General features: G+C 37.6%; 1 protein-coding gene across 1 annotated transcript; it reads right to left on the bottom strand.

Moving 5' to 3' along the window:
• Positions 1–7,644: 7,644 nt before the first annotated feature.
• Positions 7,645–9,438, bottom strand: LOC114183918 (UDP-glycosyltransferase 90A1-like). The gene has a single exon (XM_028071098.1). The coding sequence runs from the start codon at positions 9,251–9,253 to the stop codon at positions 7,844–7,846; it is 1,410 nt and encodes a 469-aa protein (XP_027926899.1). The 5' UTR covers positions 9,254–9,438; the 3' UTR covers positions 7,645–7,843.
• Between the last annotated feature and the right edge of the window lie 9,449 nt (positions 9,439–18,887).

Here is an 18,887-nt window from a genome sequence, read left to right as displayed (position 1 = left end):
CAAGGAGTTAGCCAAATTCTACATCGGCCTAGACATCAAACACATCACAAGCTCTGTAGAACATCCACAAACCAATGGGCAAGCAGAAGCAGCAAACAAAGTTATTCTCATAGAGCTACGCAAGAGGTTGGATACCGCCAAAGGCCGATGGCCTGAAGAGTTAATAGAAGTATTATGGGCTTACAGATGCACCCCCCAATCATCAACAAACGAATCCCCATTCAGCCTAGTCTATGGCGCAGACGCCATGATACCAATAGAAATTGGCGAACCATCCCTGCGCCGAGAACTATACGACCCAACTCACAACCACCAAAACATGGCCTTACATCTCGACCTCCTTCCCGAACTCAGAGAAAAAGCCCAAATACGCATCTAGCCGCCAAACAATGAGCTGCTAGGAAATATAATGCAAACCTACACCCACGATCATTTGTCGTCGGGGACCTAGTATGGAGAATGGCCAGCAGTGCTAGAAAGAAGGATGGCAAGTTCTCCGCCAATTGGGACGGCCCATACCGCATACGAGAAGACGCAGGAGGAGGGGCTTATCGCTTGGAACAATTATCTAGGGAAGAGATTCTCAACACATGGAATGTATCCCACCTCAAGTTCTACTTCAGCTAAATATGTATCATAATTAACCAATACTTGTAACCACGGGTGTACTCTTTTTCCTCACTTGGTCTTTTTTCCCTAAGGAGGGTTTTGGCCAAGGAGGTTTTAACGAGGCACCCCTATTCAATAAATAAAAAGAAGGGTTCCCTACTTTATGACTCTATCCTTTTAATCTTAGTTAATTCGTTTTAGTTCCCCACCCTTACCCCAAGTAAGCGGCCTGGGTCGAACACCCTTTAATCTTGGTTAATTCGTTTTAGTTCCCCACCCTTACCCCAAGTAAGCGGCCTGGGTCGAACACCCTTTAATCTTGGTTAATTCGTTTTAGTTCCCCACCCTTACCCGAAGTAAGCGGCTTGGGTCGAACACCCTTTAATCTTGGTTAATTCGTTTTAGTTCCCCACCCTTACCCCAAGTAAGCGGCCTGGGTCGAACACCCTTTAATCTTGGTTAATTCGTTTTAGTTCCCCACCCTTACCCCAAGTAAGCGGCCTGGGTTGAACATCCTTTAATCTTGGTTAATTCGTTTTAGTTCCCCACCCTTACCCCAAGTAAGCGGCCCGGGTCGAACACCCTTTAATCTTGGTTAATTCGTTTTAGTTCCCCACCCTTACCCCAAGTAAGCGGCCTGGGTTGAACACCCTTTAATCTTGGTTAATTTGTTTTAGTTCCCCACCCTTACCCCAAGTAAGCGGCCTGGGTCGAACACCCTTTAATCTTGGTTAATTCGTTTTAGTTCCCCACTCTTACCCCAAGTAAGCGGCCTGGGTCGAACACCCTTTAATCTTGGTTCATTCGTTTTAAATCCCCACCCTTACCCCAAGTAAGCGGCCTTGGTCGAACACCCTTTAATCTTGGTTAATTCGTTTTAGTTCCCCACCCTTACCCCAAGTAAGCGGCCTGGGTCGAACACCATTTAATCTTGGTTAATTCGTTTTAGTTCCCCACCCTTACCCCAAGTAAGCGGTCTGGGTCGAACACCCTTTAATCTTGGTTCATTCGTTTTAGTTCTCCACCCTTACCCCAAGTAAGCGGCCTGGGTCAAACACCCTTACACCAAAACATCCACTCATAATTATTCCATCCGCTAACGCACCACTATCACGCAAGTTATCGACATCCAATAACAAACATAACATACACAAGGCATTCATCATATTAAGGGCAAAGTAAAATAGTGTACGGATTATTACAAACAGAATTCAAGTTTCAAATTATAAAAAAATGAAGTTCCTACATCCCCTTGGTCTCATCACCCCCACGACAGCTCCTGCATCCTTTTCCTCCTCCGCCGCCTTCTCCTCCACCTCATCAGCATCCCCCTCATCCTCCCTCACCAACTTCCCACCAACTACGTCCTTATCTACGTCAAATCTCAAATCCAAGACATCCACCTCCGGATGGAAAAAGGCCGCCTGTCGCAACCCCTTCTCGAAACCATTAATATGCTCTTGGATGACGCTGTTCTTCAAATCGTCAAGTTCCCCAACAGCCCCATCATACTTATCCTTCAAATCCTTATAGTCTTCTTCCAACTCCCCTATACGCTTGTTTAGCTTTTCCTCAGAGTCCAAGCAACGCACCTTCCATGTTGCCAACCTTTTCCTTTCCGCTTCCCAGCCTTCTTTCTCCTTTTCTAAAGCCGTTTTCTCCTCCTCAAGCTTATCCACCTTACCCTGCAACTCCCCCACCTCTTTTACTTCCCTTCTGTAAAGAGACCCTACACGCCGACTCAGGACTAAGGCCTTACTTCCAAACTCTACCATTGTTCTCACAATATGATCCACCTCCATGTTATCAATAGAGTTAACAACGGTATCCGAAAGGTCGATCGAGATATCCTTCCTAACAGATATCTCCGGCAACTCGATCAACCCGGCCTCAGGCAACTTCTCTCCACTAGTCGACCCCGCCCCGCTAGCCGTCCCAAGAAGAGCTGCCTTTATCTTCTTCAAGTCTTTGCCCTTCCCGGGTCGAGGCGGAAGCTCAGCTTTCCTTTTCGTCCCGTCGTGTACATGCACCTCCACAACTGATTCTTGCAGGTTGGGAACGTCAGCTTTCCCAGCCGCCTTGGCCTTAGCGGCCATTTCCTTCCTTAGTGATTGAAAGAGCGCCAGATTCTTCTTGCCAGATTGCGCCATATGCCCTGCAATAACATATCACGACTCGGATCAAAACAACTTAGTATTATTAACACAGCTTAAGTAATAAACAGATACCTTCAATATCTATTATCGGATGCACCGAATTATAAACCCTAACTAGGCCCTTAGTGGGCAACTTATCAACAAATTTCAACAACATCCCCACCACCTCCTTGTCACCAGCCGACAACTCCTCCACTCCCATGTCTTTATATCGAGAAGGATTGTTGGTCCAGCAAAAGGGAAACTTGGTACTCCCATCCGCATTCAAAAAATGAGATTTACCCCCTTCCTTAACGACTACTTTAAAGTACCCGTCTTTGAAATGCTTGAAAGATTGGGAGAAAGCATCCAGTCTGCTGATACTGGGGCGACTGATTAAAGAAAGCCAAGTAGCCGGCCTCCGGGGCCTGGTGTGATAAAAGTATAAGAAAGCATAGGGAGTAGGCTCCAAATATAAGGACTCGCACAGAATGCGGAAGGCCTGCAAGTAGGCCCAGCTATTAGGATGTAGCTGCGTAGGTGCCACATTCAACGCCCGCAGCACGCCCAAAGTGAAATCGTCTAAGGGCAGTCGCACATGAAGCTGAGAAAAGTGGCACATATACATGTAGAAGAATTTTTCGGTAGCCCCCTCCTACCCATGGCATACCCAGTCGACGGCACTCACCCTCTCCAGCGAAACAATGTCTCCACTGACACCCCTGGACATAACGGGTGTGCAGTTCAGCCAAGAGTTCAACAGACGAGACCACCTGAATAAAGATGATTGATCACGAACATCAGCAGCAACCCACCCATAGCCGCCTTTGGCCGGCCAGTTACTCTCCTCCAACTCTTCGGGAGGATCCTCTCGAACCTCCCTCACTACCTCCATCGGCATCCCGCTCGTAACAACTCCAAAACTCGTACCCTCTCCGCCAAGTCGCCCATCCTTACTTCTATATGACTCAGTACTTTCACTACTACTAGACGAAGACACACTACCACTACTGGACATACCTGATTTCATTTTTTTTACGAGAAGATGTCGGTCGAAATTGAGGACTAGTCGGACACTTTTACGAGCACAAGGTCTTTAAATTCAGAATTCACAAATGAAACAAGTAACCCCTCATCTGTTTGCAAACACATATTTATAGCCCACAATCCCAAACGACGAACCTCTTCCCGCCAAAACCATACCACAGACCAATCGACACCATCATTGCAAAAGATATGACACTTCAAAATGACGGCGCCAAAACTTTTCGATTTGACCAACTGACACCCTTTCACCTACCTTCTGACGGTTACAAATTCTAAGCCTTAACACTGTTCACCACACTTAAAGATTGGGGGACTGGTGTATCACACCTAACCAGTTTCGCTAACTTATCAACACATATCATCCTTGACCGATAACTCATATCGGACAAGACTGGGAGACTGGTGTACCGTACCTAGCCAAACCCGACCAAGTAAACAGTGTACATATCGAGACCGTCAAGTACCCAGGCTAGGCCAAGTTAGCCTAACTTGTACCGGTTTTAACCTAACCTGAATGTCTAAGAGGACATCCTGCACCTCATATCACCAACAAAAGCCATCTAGGCAAGTAGTCGGTCTAGACCGACTACTCGAGCATATCTGGTAAGGTTAAGGCCCAGGCCGACTACTCCAATAACTTAGCGAATGTCGAAGCCCCCGCGTTCAAAAGGTCTTACGAGCCTGGGTTAGGGCCCAGGCCCACTCGTGGCCCAAACTAGAGCCCAAGTCAAGGCCCAGCCTATGAAATGGTCAAACGCCATTAATGCTCTATAAATACACATGGACCCCATCATTTAAAGGTACGCATTCATTAATCACTGATTTTGACTCTCTAAGAGCTTTGACTGACTTGAACTTCGAAGACTTTTCTGCAGGTAACCCCCCCTGGGTTCAAGCCGACATGTATCGACTGGGGAGAGGCCAACTAAGGAGATAACGGACTACGTGGTAAGGTGACGCTTGTGCCTAACCTATCTTATTTGTTCTCTGCAAGAACAAAAACTGTTAGCGATGTTCATAATATTAAGAAAAACTCCCCACTTATTCCAGTATTACTCCCCACATACAGAATCCACAATGAAATGAAAGTCCACAAAGGAAAGATTCCAAACACAACACCCAATTACTCCTATTCAGAAAAATTAATACTACACAAATTATTAAAAAAAAAATTAAATTAAATTGACGTTTATATTTTCAAATTACACATAAAATAACTTACTACACAATATAAAATCTATTTTTAAATCAACAAATTTAAAAAGAAAAAAAACATTATTTATTATTTTTTTTCTTTCAAATAATACCTAAAATGATTAAAAATACAATACTATATCTATTTCTAAAAAATATATATTTAACCTTTAATCTAAATTTTTACAAAAGATAAAAGATAAAAAATAAATCTTATATCTATTTTATTACAAAAATTTTAAAAAATTAATTCTATTTCATTTTTAAAAAAAAGGTGGTCATCCGTACTTCTTTGGAAAAGAAAAGGCTTCTGTCCCACACCCATGCATTAAAATGAGCTGCGTACAAAGGGATTGGTTTTGAATTGGAAATACACAAACAAGGCATTTTTAGTAGACATTCATCGATATTAATTATTACACTATATGAGAATTTAGTTCTTAATTGTAAATGCTGCGCTCTAACAAGTCACATCTTTGTCTGAGTGTTCTAGCCACCATTAGATATAAGTCAATTCATACCGTACGTTTAATTTACTACCATCTCATCATATCTTCACTAATTTAATATGAATCCAATTTATTATTTCACTATATAAATAAGAAATGAATTATCTTGTGATTTATTCGAAGGGACTATTCGAATTTCGGACGTTAAAGCAATTTTATTTTTTTAAAAGTTTCTTTTAATTTTAAATAATTAAAATAAATATATTAAGTATTTTAAAAATTATATGTCTAATTTTACTAACTAATTTTATATTGAATTAAAATTTTAATAAGAAGGTTATCATACTAAAAATGAAATTTAAAATTTAAAATATATTTTTAAATTTATAAATATTCAAATTTTATGTTTAAATTGAATTTCATAGTGACAGACTGTAACACATTGTCTGAATCCAATTATTATGGTCCCTATTATCTAGCATTTGTCTCCCGGTCACTCCAGCCAGTCACCCTGAGATGCGTATCTTTTTACGGTGAGATAACTTTTATTGCTGGTGTCATAAGTGGGTACCACTAAATTTACTCAATTTCAGATTATTTATATCTGTTAATTAAAAATATTAATTTCGTAACCATTTTTAGTATATTATTTTTATTAATATAGATTATTTTATTATTTTATCTTTTAAATTTAATTACTTATTTATAATAAAATTAAAAAATAATTTTAAATATGTTATTAAATTAAAATATAAGATTATTTTGTTCTCTTAAATAGAAAATTAAATTTATTTAGGTAAAACTAATTTAGAATAAATAGAAAATATAATCTATTTAGTCAGAATAAAATTTTTGTAGGAGTAATATAAGACACTTCTTAATTTTATTAAAATTATTATAAAAATATTTCTAAAAATATTAGTTTGTCTTACTGATCTTATATAATTTGTCATCCTAATTTTATCTTTCCTAATTATTTATATTTTAAAAGGTTACTGAATTAAGTACTAAATAATTTTTAATTGCTTTTACACGGAGAGTCATTCAAAAATCCATTCTCAGACGTTCGCACAAATAATAATACTTCTCAAAACAAACAAAGCTTAGTTAATTAAGATATAAAATCTCCATAACAATCACACATAAAAAAGGCCAACTTCCAACGAGTTTCATTATCATAGAAAAAAAAAATTGCATGTTAGGAAGTACACATCTACCATTAACGTTTGATTTGAACTGACCGGGAAATATTAACAAATATGCTTACATGCATGGTTTTGTTTACCTTATAACAAATTTTTTTTTTCACAATTGATGATTTTTTTTAGTAGTTAACAATATCTCTTGCTACACAAAATTATTATTACATGTTTGAGTGTGGAAAACCCAATTTAAGGAGAGGAAGACAAAAACAATTTATAATCAACCAAACTCAACTATAATCATTTTACTAAATGGGTTAGATTGTTAAATTATACCGGGACTTTTTTCTTATGTATAATTTTATTTTTTAAATAATCATTTTTAAGATAAAAAATTACTAATTTTACTTTTTAAATGATATTTTTAAATTTAATTACTTTTTTTAACTAATTTTCCAAACTAAAATTACTTTCAATAATAAAATAAAAATATATGAAATAAAATAATATTGATAATAATTTTATTATTTTTTATTATCATAGTAAACATTATAAACATTTTCTTAAAATATCATTGTAGGACGTGACATTGATACCTTAAAAAACAAAAGAGTTTTGATAATTCAACAAAAACATGTTAAAGGAAATCTAATTTCAATTTTTATTCAAAGTTAAATAAAAAAATATTTAATTATAATTATAATTTATGACTTTTGAACAGTAATATTTTGATAATTTTTCTTATAATATTTTTTAAATGGTTTTGTAAAATAAAAAATGAGAAAACAAAAAAATAAAAAAATGACATAAAAATATTACATCAAATTCTAAAAAATTGTCAAATTTAATTATTAAAATTCACTTTTCATGACTTATTATTACGGTGTAAACCACCATCTTCATTAATGACGGATCTGAAACCTTAAATTAGTTAAACAATTATAAATTATTTAAATCTCAATCTTCAACTTTTAATTGGTAATAGTTTGAACAAAATTAGAAGGTGCACTTGCACGTCTCATGTAGAGAGCATAGGTTCACCACGGGATAAAAAAAGTAAGATCTACAATTAATAGATGGTATTCTTTATTTAATTAGGGAATACAGAAATAACAATTTAAAGACAAATAAATAATAGTAATTGGTGCACCACAAATACGATTATATATATTAGAGACAACATGCAAACCCTAGTTAATTCTTAGATATAAAAGTTGCTTTAGAGATTAATTTATTATATCCTTATTTATGAAACTTTGAAATAAGATCACTCTTTATCTTGAGAAGCACATGTCTCGTTAAGAAGTGACTCTAACGTGGACCACGATGAACCACCCTCTTGCGTAGCCAATTTTGCCTTCTCCGCCAATTCCCTCACTTTCTCTCTTGCTTTTCTCCCCTTCTCCCCTTCCATCATCTCCATCATCGTCTTCTTCAGCCCTTCCCTTTTCACAAAACCTCTCACTGATCCATCACACGTTTCCACCCTGAGCCCCACCTTCACCTCCTCTTCCACCATTCTCGCATTCAAATACTGCTCTGCCATCATTGGCCACGCCAGAATAGGAACCCCAGCGCACACGCTCTCCAGCACCGAGTTCCACCCACAGTGGCTCACAAACAATTCCACACTCCCATGCATCAGAATCTCTCTCTGATCCACCCACTCTCTCACCACCATCCCTCTCCCCTTCACTCTCTCTTCAAACCCATCAGGAACACCCCACTCCTCCTTCCTCATCACCCACACGAAACTCACCTCCGATTCTTCCAACCCCAATGCTATCTCTTTCAGTTGCTCAACTGAAATCTCAGCTTGCGACCCAAACGCTACGTACACAACACGGCGCTTTTCTTCAAGCTTCTGGTCTAACCACGTTACCCACCTGGGTTTCAGACCTTCATCAGAGTAAACCTTCGGCGTCCATTCAGCCAAACACAGAGGGCCAACACACCAACCTTTAGGAGAGGCCCCCGCGTTCACGTAATCAACAAAGGTAGACTCAAGCTCGTAGAAGCTGTTGAACAACATGCCATGGCTCCGATGTGTGGATGATATTGAATTCATGTTGAACGTGTGTGCATCATTATTGGGGTTAGGGTCTCTGAAGGAAGGGTCAAAGTCTTCTTTGCAGACTCTGATCCACGGGAACTGAGTCAACGCGACTAACTCGTTGTCGGGTTGGGAGCCGTTAAGAATCCCCTTCCTCATTGCTTCAATGCAAATGCTTGAACTGTAGCAGTTCATGCCGTAGTAGACAAACCTGGGGATTCCGAACGCAGTGGCTGAGTCTAGGGTCCACCAAAGGAAGCCGTCGGTGACCATGAAGTTTACCCGTGGAAGGGTCTGGAGGAGTTGTTCAAACTGAGGTTGCATTGCTGAAGTGGCAGAGGCAAACTCGTAGAAGAGGGACATGGAGGGAAGCTTGTCCGTGCTCTCAACACCAACGGGGATATTTGTGACGGTGGGGAACAACAGCGTGACCACAGAGGCGGCGGTTCCCTTTAGGAACTCCGTGATGAAAGGGTGGTTGGCGGGGGTGGTGACGACGGTGACCGATATGGAACGGCGGAGTAGGAGTTTGGCGAAGTGTAGAAGGGGTATGGTGTGCCCTTTTGACATGAACGGGAAAAGAAGAACGTGGGAACGTGTGCCATCGGAAGGAATTAGACCCATTTCTTTTACTGCCTATCTTTCTCTGTTACTTGTCACGAGCTTATTGGGTGATGTGTTGGGGCAGAACTCACCAGACATGGGACGTGTTGTATTAGCTGCATTGTCATTTATAGGCTATTATATTCCTTTTTATTAATATCGTAAATTTACGAGGAACAAAATTGGAACTTTATTTTTCTTTTTCTTTTAATGTTATTTCAAAGTCTAAAATATCTTTTTTGTCGTTATACGTTAAAACTCTACTTTTCAAAGTATACTTTTTTTTTTCATTTTTTCTATTATGAGTCGTGTATGCCAAGAAATTCTATAATTGGAAACTTCATATATATTTTGTATCATTAACCAATTTTTCAATATGAAATTTAAAAGTATACATATTTTAATTTTCATTCATTTATATCGTCAAATTACTAACAATGAAGATGTAATGATAACGTCCAATACTATATTTATGAAATGTCTATAGTATTATATATATATATATATATATATATATATATATATATAAAATGAAAACAATTATCCTTGGAAATTAGTTAAATAATCCAACTTCATTTTATAGGTTTTTTCACTAGTGCGGTAAAGGTATTTGGCCGCGGTTACTTTTGCTATTATGCCTCAGTTTTAGAATCGAGGCATATGTGAACGAGGCAAAAAAGGATTAGACTTTGGTTTCGGGTGTTACTCGAGGTAGAAAATCTATTTTATGCCTTGGTTCTACTGAGAACCGAAGCCATATCTCTCTATTATTGCCCCGGTTCTGATGCAACCGAGGCCTAAGACGTTTAAAATTAAAAAAAAATTCAGAAACGGGGTTCTGGAATGCGTCCTTCCATCACCGGTTATGGTTCCTAACAAACCTCACCATCCAATCGCAATCACCTGCACAAAATCACCAAAACAGAGACTATCAAACCATCACAATACAATACTGATTACTGGATTTTACCCCTGGAAACAAGATGAATGAAGGACAAGGAAGGGAGTGTGGAAATTGTCGAAGGTTGGGGGTTGGTGAATGTCGATTAGAGGGGAGAGGAGAGGGTCCACATTCCTGAGAAATCGGAGCGCGATCTCCACCTTGCCTTCGCACGAGAGTGAACGCGCCACCAAGCGCGGCACCACTGCCATGGCTCACGAAGGAGCAACGTGCTTGGTGCTCCGGCCACCGCTATTGCCCGGTTTAGAGGGTTCGGTTAGGGATTCAGATGTGGAAGGGTCCAGTCCAATCAATCTTCAACCACACTCAAATCTGCGAGTTTCTCTTTCTGTATGTGTTCTGTGTTGAGCAAGTGGTTCCCTCCCGCACGCGTCCTCGTCGTCCTCTCCGCGTTTGGCCAAACTCGTCATGCCCTCGCGGCCAATAAGCATTCCACACACGTTGTTATGAGTTGCAAGGTTGAAATGAGAAGAAGATGGAAGAAGCATGTTATGGAGAAGGGTGAATAGAAATGAAGGAGAAAGAGAAGTGTTGGGTTTGATGGAGTCTGCGGCATGAAGGATGATGAAGTAAGGGAGTCTGCGGCATGAAGGGTGAAGAAGCAGCTTGGTGGGTTTGCGGCTTTAGGGTTTCCAAAGGATTGAAAAAATAAATTTGGGCCTAAGGCTGGCGATTTTAACGGGTTGTATTGCCTCGGGTTCAAACAACCGAGGCATATAAGGCCTTACTACCTCGGGTCAATATCAACCGATGCATAAATTTTTTGTTTTAAATTTAAAGTGGGAAGCGGGAAATTTTAGAGAGGCTTTAGGCCTCGGGTCTCTTAGAACCGAGGCATAAAACTAGTTTCTGCTTCGGGTTAATTAGTAACAGGGGCATAAAATGTTGCATAAATTACAAAACTGCCACTGCGTGTTTATATGCCTCGTTTGCATTATGACCGAGGCATAAAGTCCGAGTTAGAAAGCGTAAAATGTACTAGTGTTTCGTTAATTTCCCATGTTTTTAAAATGATGCATGTGAGCTTAAATTTTAGTAATTTACTATTTTAACCATGTTGTCTAACCTTCTCTTCTTTTGGTTGCTTGGGAATAAAAGTAATTTTTGCTTTCTCGCTTTTGAGATTGGTTTATAGAGAGTGTATTGTCCATTGAGTTGATTGATGTTGCATGAAATAATAGATCTGACTTCAGTCTCTCCATTATTTAATAGCACTCAATTTAGCTGTATGCGATGTTCTTTCTTCACTGCATTGTTTCCTATTTAAATCATTAAATTTTATTGTGTATTTTTCAGGATTTTCCATATTTTGCAACTGACTTTTAGTGTAAAACTTTTAATATGTGTTAGTTGACTCTTTTGGATCTTCCTTATTTGGGGATGATTTAACTCATCAGCTGGTTGAGTTTCCTCAATTATTGTAGTTCCAAATAACAACATATTTTTAATTTTTGATGTAGGATTGATTAATTGCTATTTATTTTTGTAAGCTACTCAAAGATCTAGAATGCTTACTTAGTGGTTATGTTTTCTTCTGATCAATTTGAATGTAATTTTGTTTTATATTATAGGTTTGCAATATTATATATTTGGATTCTCCTACTGGTGTTAGGTTGTCATACTCAAAGAATGAAACTAATTACACAATTAGAGACATAAAGATTGTCTCTCAATGGAATTCACTTCTTCTTAAGGTAATTAAAGGAAACAGCTAGGAGATATTAAGTAGTTATTTGAAGCAACGATTTTGTGTTTGTCGCAATGCTCTAACATATAATCTTTCTATGTTTTTTAAAAAATCAGTGATTTTGAACTATATACCCTAAGTTCTTTCCTATCCCGTTCTTCATCACTAGAGAGTCCTATGTAAGAGTGTATGTGTCTACTCTTGTTGTTAAAGTTGTGAAAGGTAGTAGTAAGTTGTGTTCTTTTGTGCCATAATTTGCAAGAGTTGATTTGTAAATGTAATTAAAATGGATGTTAGTTATTGTAGTTACTTTGCAAATTAGAGACTCTAATAAGGTCATGCTTTTGGTAGTTGTAGTACAACTTTAGTGCATAGTTTTGGACCTTCGTATTCTAAGGATGACAGAGAATGTCAAGGAAGGATTTTGGATAAAGGCTTTACTTCTAGAATTAATATTCTTATAACTGCATAAGGTGTTTTAATAGGTTCTAAAATTTGAATGCATTTTAGTCTGTTTATCTAAAATTTTGTACGCATTTAAATTTTTTATGGGTTATAAACTTTGTACGCAGTTTAGTCTATTTATCTAAAATTTTATACGCATTTAAATTTGAGAGTTATTTTTCCAAGTTTTTCGTTTACAGTTGCATTGGGATCTGACTAAAGTTGGCAGGTAAGTTGGACCATTATAATCACTTACTCTATTCAATGTTGTCTTATTTTCTTCAAAGTGGAATGCACTGTAAGTGTTTTCTAAATATGGTTTGGTGTGATGTTTTTGTTCTCCAATATCATGGTTTTTAAATTTTTTACCATGCCTTATTATATTTTTTTCTTGCCTATAGAAGTGTCTTCTACTCAAAATTTTAAAGCAAACTAGCTTCTCTTTATTTCAATGATTATGTAATCTTTATTTCAAAAGTAGACAAAAAGTCATTTTTCATGAGTATCTCAATTTTTAAAGGTTGCATGCCTTTCTGTATGATCCGCGAAATTTAATTAATTAAATAAATAATTAATTAATAAATGCGGTTAGGTAGCTTATTTATGACATTAAATTCTAATGGGTATGACATGGAAAAGTACTAACTTAATTGGTTGAGAGTACTTTATACGTGTGAAAGGACTTGGGTTCGAGTCCTATGAGTGTTATTGGTGTGTTGGTTGACTTATTTTTATTTTAAAATTATACATGGTCGTGTTGGGTGATAACATCATGGTAAATGTGTATGAATTGACATGAAACATTAATTGGCTTGGTGGTTTAGCTGTGATTTGGCTTTAGTAAGGTCATGGGGTTTGAACCTTGGTGAGTCAGATTTAACTCTTTTTGCTTAAAAATTTGTTGTGGGTTGAATATGAAAGGGTGGAGGAAACCTAGCAAAAAGGGGGCAGCCAAGAGTGGCTGAAAAAGAAAACAACTAATAATGGACTTGAATGCAATTAACTCCATCACAAAACCCAATTTCGTTTTTTTGCTTTATCCTAGCATTAGGGCCTTTAAAAGGCAAAATTTGAGAGAGGAAAAGGGTTTTGAGAGGCTGTTTTCAGAGAGCTCTGTGAGGTGCACGAATCCAAGGTAAAATAGAGAATTTTGAGAGAATTAGATAGGGGTAATTGAAGTGGTGATAAGGCAAGCCCTTGGTGATCAAAGGAATTTCCCAATTTCAGGTTAGGGGAGCTGAACTCGAAATCCTGGTTTAATTGTATTGTTTTGCATGATTATGCTGTGTGTGTAGCCAAATTTTTGTGCTTCAATTGATGGGATGTTGTACTGGTTGTTCTTGTGGCATGGGATCAAACTTTTTATGCAATTGTATGGAAATAATGAGGGTTTGGGTACTGACAGTGCAACTTATGCTTTAAACATGCATTTTGGGATTCATGTTGGGTCTGAATTGTGTGTACATAGTTGGTGCATTATTCTGGATTGGTTGGCATGATTTGGGAGTGTGAATTTGGTATGTTGTTGTTGTATGCGTGAAACAGTGCCAGAGTCTGCATGTCTCGCTCAGGCGAGCCAGGCTCGCTTAAGCGAAATATGCAGGGACTCGAAAACCTTCCCTACTCGACCATCTCGCTCAGGCGGGGTGATTTGGTCTTGGGCGACAAGTCATCTCGCTTAGGTGAGTGTGCCTCGCCCAAGCGAGAATTCGTGCGTGTTTGTGTGGTTTAATTGAACATCTCGCGCAGGCGTGATTGATTGCTGTTTTGAGCGGAAGTACGTCTCGCTCAAGCGAGAGCCTCTCGCTTAAGCATGATCTCGAGGGAAGGTTCGTAGCTTTGTTGAACTCGTCTCCTAGACGAGGCATTTTAATCCTGGGCGAGTGAGGGTCTCGCCCAAGCGAGACTTCGTAGCTGCAGAGGGGTTTGAGGCTCGCCCAAGCTAGTGGGTCTAGCTTAAGCGAGATAGGCTGGACTGGTTAAACAAAGGCGTTTAGCCTAAGCAACCGAGGGTGCTATTGTGCATTCAAGGCATGTGTTATTGCTGTATTAATGGTATGAGATGGAATTTGTAAAGCATGGTCTATAAGGCTTCTAAGGATATCTCGATGGTGGGGTTGTTGGTGTTCCATGGGTTGTGGCCCAGAACGTATCCTTGAGTTGTGGCTCAGGATAGGGGTGAAGCACGTGGCATTCTATGGGTTGTGGCCCGGAATGACTTCCTTTGAGTTGTGGCTCGGGATAGCGGATGAACACTAGGAACCTTTGAGTTGTGGCTCAGGTTGGCGAGTGTTGCCGGTGTGAGTGTGTTAGTTGTGGCCAGTACGGATGGGTCCAAATGGATTGCCCTCCTCAGTGATATGCTGACGAGTTTGGTAGTCCTAGGACGTTACGAACTATGTTCGTAATTGGGAACTCCACTTGGCGTTAAGGTGTGTGATCCGTAGTATGGTTTCCGAACGTGCTCTATCGGTTGTGGCCGATAGGTGTGGCAGCAAAGCACCTTGAGCAAATCATTAGGAGATGTATAACATTGCTGGCATGGTTGTGGCCATGTGGAAGGAAGGTAACGAGGCTTCCTTAAGGTGTGTTAATGTTTCATGGTTGTGGCCATGATATCACGCATGGTGGTGGCCATGGGGATCAAAATATGAGATTTGTTTTTAATGTATATAATGTATATATGTTTGGTGAAAAATTATTTCTTATTATTTTAGCTCACCCTATCTGTTTGTGTTTGGGGATGATCGTGTACGCGGTACATGTTAGCAGGTGATGATGTAGTGGAGCTGGTGAGGCTTAGCCGCGGAGAGGGGATAGTCTGGGAGATTTACATGTTTTTGTCTTGAAATAATTTGTAACCTCAGATGAGAGGCTTTGTAATTATGTTCAGTTTTATGATTTACGAACTTTGAGTATATTTGGAATTAATAAGAATGTTTTAAATTTCCCGTGTTTTTGGGAAATGAGGTATTATTAAATGCATTGAAATTAATTACTTTATTTTATTTTATTAAATTCGTAATATCCTGACGGGATGTTACACTTTCTTCCTAATTTTTATTTTTTCATTTATGTTTTGAGAACTTCTTTCTCTTAAATGTTATACCTATTCCTCTTGAATCTTCCTTTTGAACATAAACTTTGCAGCATTTTTTAGTAAGTAATAGAATTTTAAAAGTGTTTCCTTGAATAATTATGCAATCTTTCAATGTCTTAATTTCATGCAATGTGGTGTCTAAAAAGCATGTGGTTGACTGAAACCATTCAAAGGGTTAAGACACATATTTCTAACCATTATTGTCAATTTTCATTAAACAAAGTCAAAACTCTAGCTCCACCGGTTAACTTCTTTTCATTCTATCCAACAAGAAATCCAATCTCTCTTGGTGTTCGTTTCTTCAGGGACTGTTTGAAATTCTTTCTTTATTTGGCTCATTCATGCCTAGTGAAAGTGGAGAAATACGAAGCAGATATGGTGGCATGGGTGTATCCTTGGCAAGCTCTGATGGACGTGTTGTAGGTGAAGGAGTAGCTGGTTTATTGGTAGCTGCAAGTCCTATGCAGGTACGTTTTCATTTTATAGTTTTATTCCCATTTCTTTAGTATGCATAGAATTTGTTAGGATGAAATGTAACAATAATTTAGTTTCAAGTTTCATGTACTAGATGATAATTGAGTATTCAATGGCAAGTTTTATATGATTCTAACCATTCTATTTTCTGATTAACTAATATATAACCAACGTGATGTTATATAGAGTGTGAAAACAACAATAGTTGTTCCCATTTCCATTCTTGATCTAATACCAATTATATGTTTTGATAGAAATCAAGCTTATGGTCGAGGAGAAAGTTCGTGGTTTTAGGCTTTTATGTTGTTGGATTATAGTTATGGTTTTTCCTAATTCATTTTAAATATTTGTTGTTTGTTTATGGCAGTCGAAGTGATGCCAACGAAGCTACTATAATTTTACTTCAAGCATTATAGTTTTTACCCTGGATTTCTCAAGATCGTGAATCTTTAGAGGAGAGCATGCCACTCTAGATTGGAATGAAGTAAGTGCTTCCTCATTAACTGTTTGAACTTTGGAACATGTCATATTTAATTGGATTATCATCATTGATATTCTTTTTATTGTTGCTTTGATGGGGATTTATTTTCTCCCCATCTTTTTGTTTCTGGGTTGTTTTAATTCATGACTAGGATAATTGGTTCAACTACATTTTTCATATTGAAATTGTGTTCTTGATATTTTCCTTTAGTTTTTTTGATTGAATGAATTAGAAGATACTAGCAACAACTTATATATGTCATGATCCTTGGTAAATGGGAAGTGCACAAAAGGAATGGTGTTATCTATCTTGATGTGCATAAATTACCAGAAAGATCCTAAAAGTGATTTAGATCGTAGGAGTGGTAGCCTCAACCTTTAAATTTCTTGATGCTTTGATACGTAAATATTTAATATAAAAAGTAGCAATCAATACAAAAAAAAGAGTTGATGTTAATAAGAGATGCAAGTTTGATTATGTTTGATTACATGCCTAATCATAGCTTGTTCACAAATTTACATGGTCCACTTGCTAAGGAAAGTTAGTTAGATTGGGCAAGAAAAATGAGCATAATTGGAGTTGTTGAAGGTTTACTATAAGTTTGCCTTCTCCATATTTTTCTTTCATGGTTTGAAATTGAAATCACTCTAAATTCACATATATTCTTAATATATGCAATTACAATTATACTCTAAAAAAGATCCTAAAAATCTTGACATTCAACCAACACAGTTGTTGTTGTTAGGGTTAATTATTTCCTCAAATATTTGTTAATTAATATTGAACATTAAAAATGTGGCTTAATTTGAAATATCAATATAGACTTTGATATCATTATAGATATTGTTAAAGATTCTTATAAGTTTTCTTTTCAAATGGGTTTCTGTAAGACTTTGACATCATCTTTTAAGACTGACTTTGAAGGGTTACTTGATCTATCTGTGGTTGCTTGACCAGGAAAAAGGTTAATACCCCTTTCAAGGCTCGACAACTACATTTTTATTTGGAGTATTACGATGGATTTGAGTGTAATCAGGAATCAAATCAAGGGAAGGAACATAAATGAAGGTGCACTATAACACCCCTAGAGATGCCAAGTGCAATTTTTTTTTCAAAACTTCAAACATATCGTTTGATACCATCCTACTACATAGGAACTTCACAATTATTTATTCTCAAAATGACAACTATCAGTTTAGTTATCTAAAACAACTTTATTCAATATAATAAAACATTTTTCACAAACCAACTTGTTTAGATCGTCAATCCGAAAGTGTCACTAATTCCTTCAAGTCAAATGTAACACAAAAACCACTAAACTATTACATTTTATTTAAAAGGAAATTTTCAAATGTTTTAAAACTCCCAAAAGCTTCCTTGCAACCTCCTCATCGCTAAGCTTCTCCAACAGTATCTGCATCAACATCTTCTCCAATTTAACATTAGTCATACGATCATCGTAGGTAGAAACCACAACCACAAACATGTAAGGGTGAGTTAACCATGTATCTCATCACATAACATGCATATCAACATACACTCACCTAGCATTATCATAATGTAACATGAAAGCATTCATAATATCGATTGTTACATGTTCTCAACACCACAACATGAACCCATCAACATATTACCACCAAGTAATACCAAACGGTATGATATTCTCTCATAGCCAACCATTATACCCTTCTTGCGCACCAATGCCTCTTAGAAATTATTTTCCCGTACTTTCCATAGACTTACTAACAACAACTCCACCTACTCGACAAAGACCTTGGTAGGAGCATTCTTGCTAAGCTCATGCTAAAGACTTATAGATGAACAAAATCCTTTTACCCTCACTCAACAAAGCCCTCCAAGTAAAATAACTATCCTGGCTTTAAAGCTATTAGAGAATTCAAACTGTCCCACCACCTATATATACTCATTCATACAACATCTCCTCACATCATGCCACATCATACCATTTTATATGTATGCACATATAATTCTCAGCATGACACATAAATCAATAATCACATGATTATACACATTCATGATGGATAACACTCATGCACATCAAGGCCTCATCATTACATGTATAAAAACACATTGACATTATACAATCCTCATCATTGTATTTAACATAAATCAATCATCAAGCCCAACATACAATATACTGTAGACAAAGCCTATCACAATTTATTACAACAAAATATTAACACAATGCAACTATGAAAAACCAACAATCATGTGTATAATATATCTCTAACTACAGAATTCCAAACTAAGATCACACTGTTCAAACTGAAGAACAACATGTTATGGACTAGCTGTCAAAATTTCAGTTAAATCGGATGGTTAACGAATTGGAAAACATAATTTTATGAAAACTGCACATACTAGAAAAATCAGTGACGTTCGACACCCAGAACATGGCGACCAGCGAAACAAAAACCCGAGACCTGGCGCCCAACGGTAGAAAACCACCGCTGGCGGAACTAAAACCCGAGACTTAAGGCCTGATGG

The sequence above is a fragment of the Vigna unguiculata genome, chromosome 5 (assembly GCF_004118075.2).
Source record: "Vigna unguiculata cultivar IT97K-499-35 chromosome 5, ASM411807v1, whole genome shotgun sequence".
In the NCBI taxonomy this organism is placed as follows: Eukaryota; Viridiplantae; Streptophyta; class Magnoliopsida; order Fabales; family Fabaceae; genus Vigna; species Vigna unguiculata.
Note: the sequence above shows the minus strand (reverse complement) of the source record. Positions and strands in the feature narration are given on the sequence as shown.

Coding starts and splice junctions, on each gene's coding strand:
- LOC114183918 (XM_028071098.1), bottom strand. CDS start 9,253: ATGGGTCTAATTCCTTCCGATGGCACACGTTCCCACGTTCTTCTTTTC.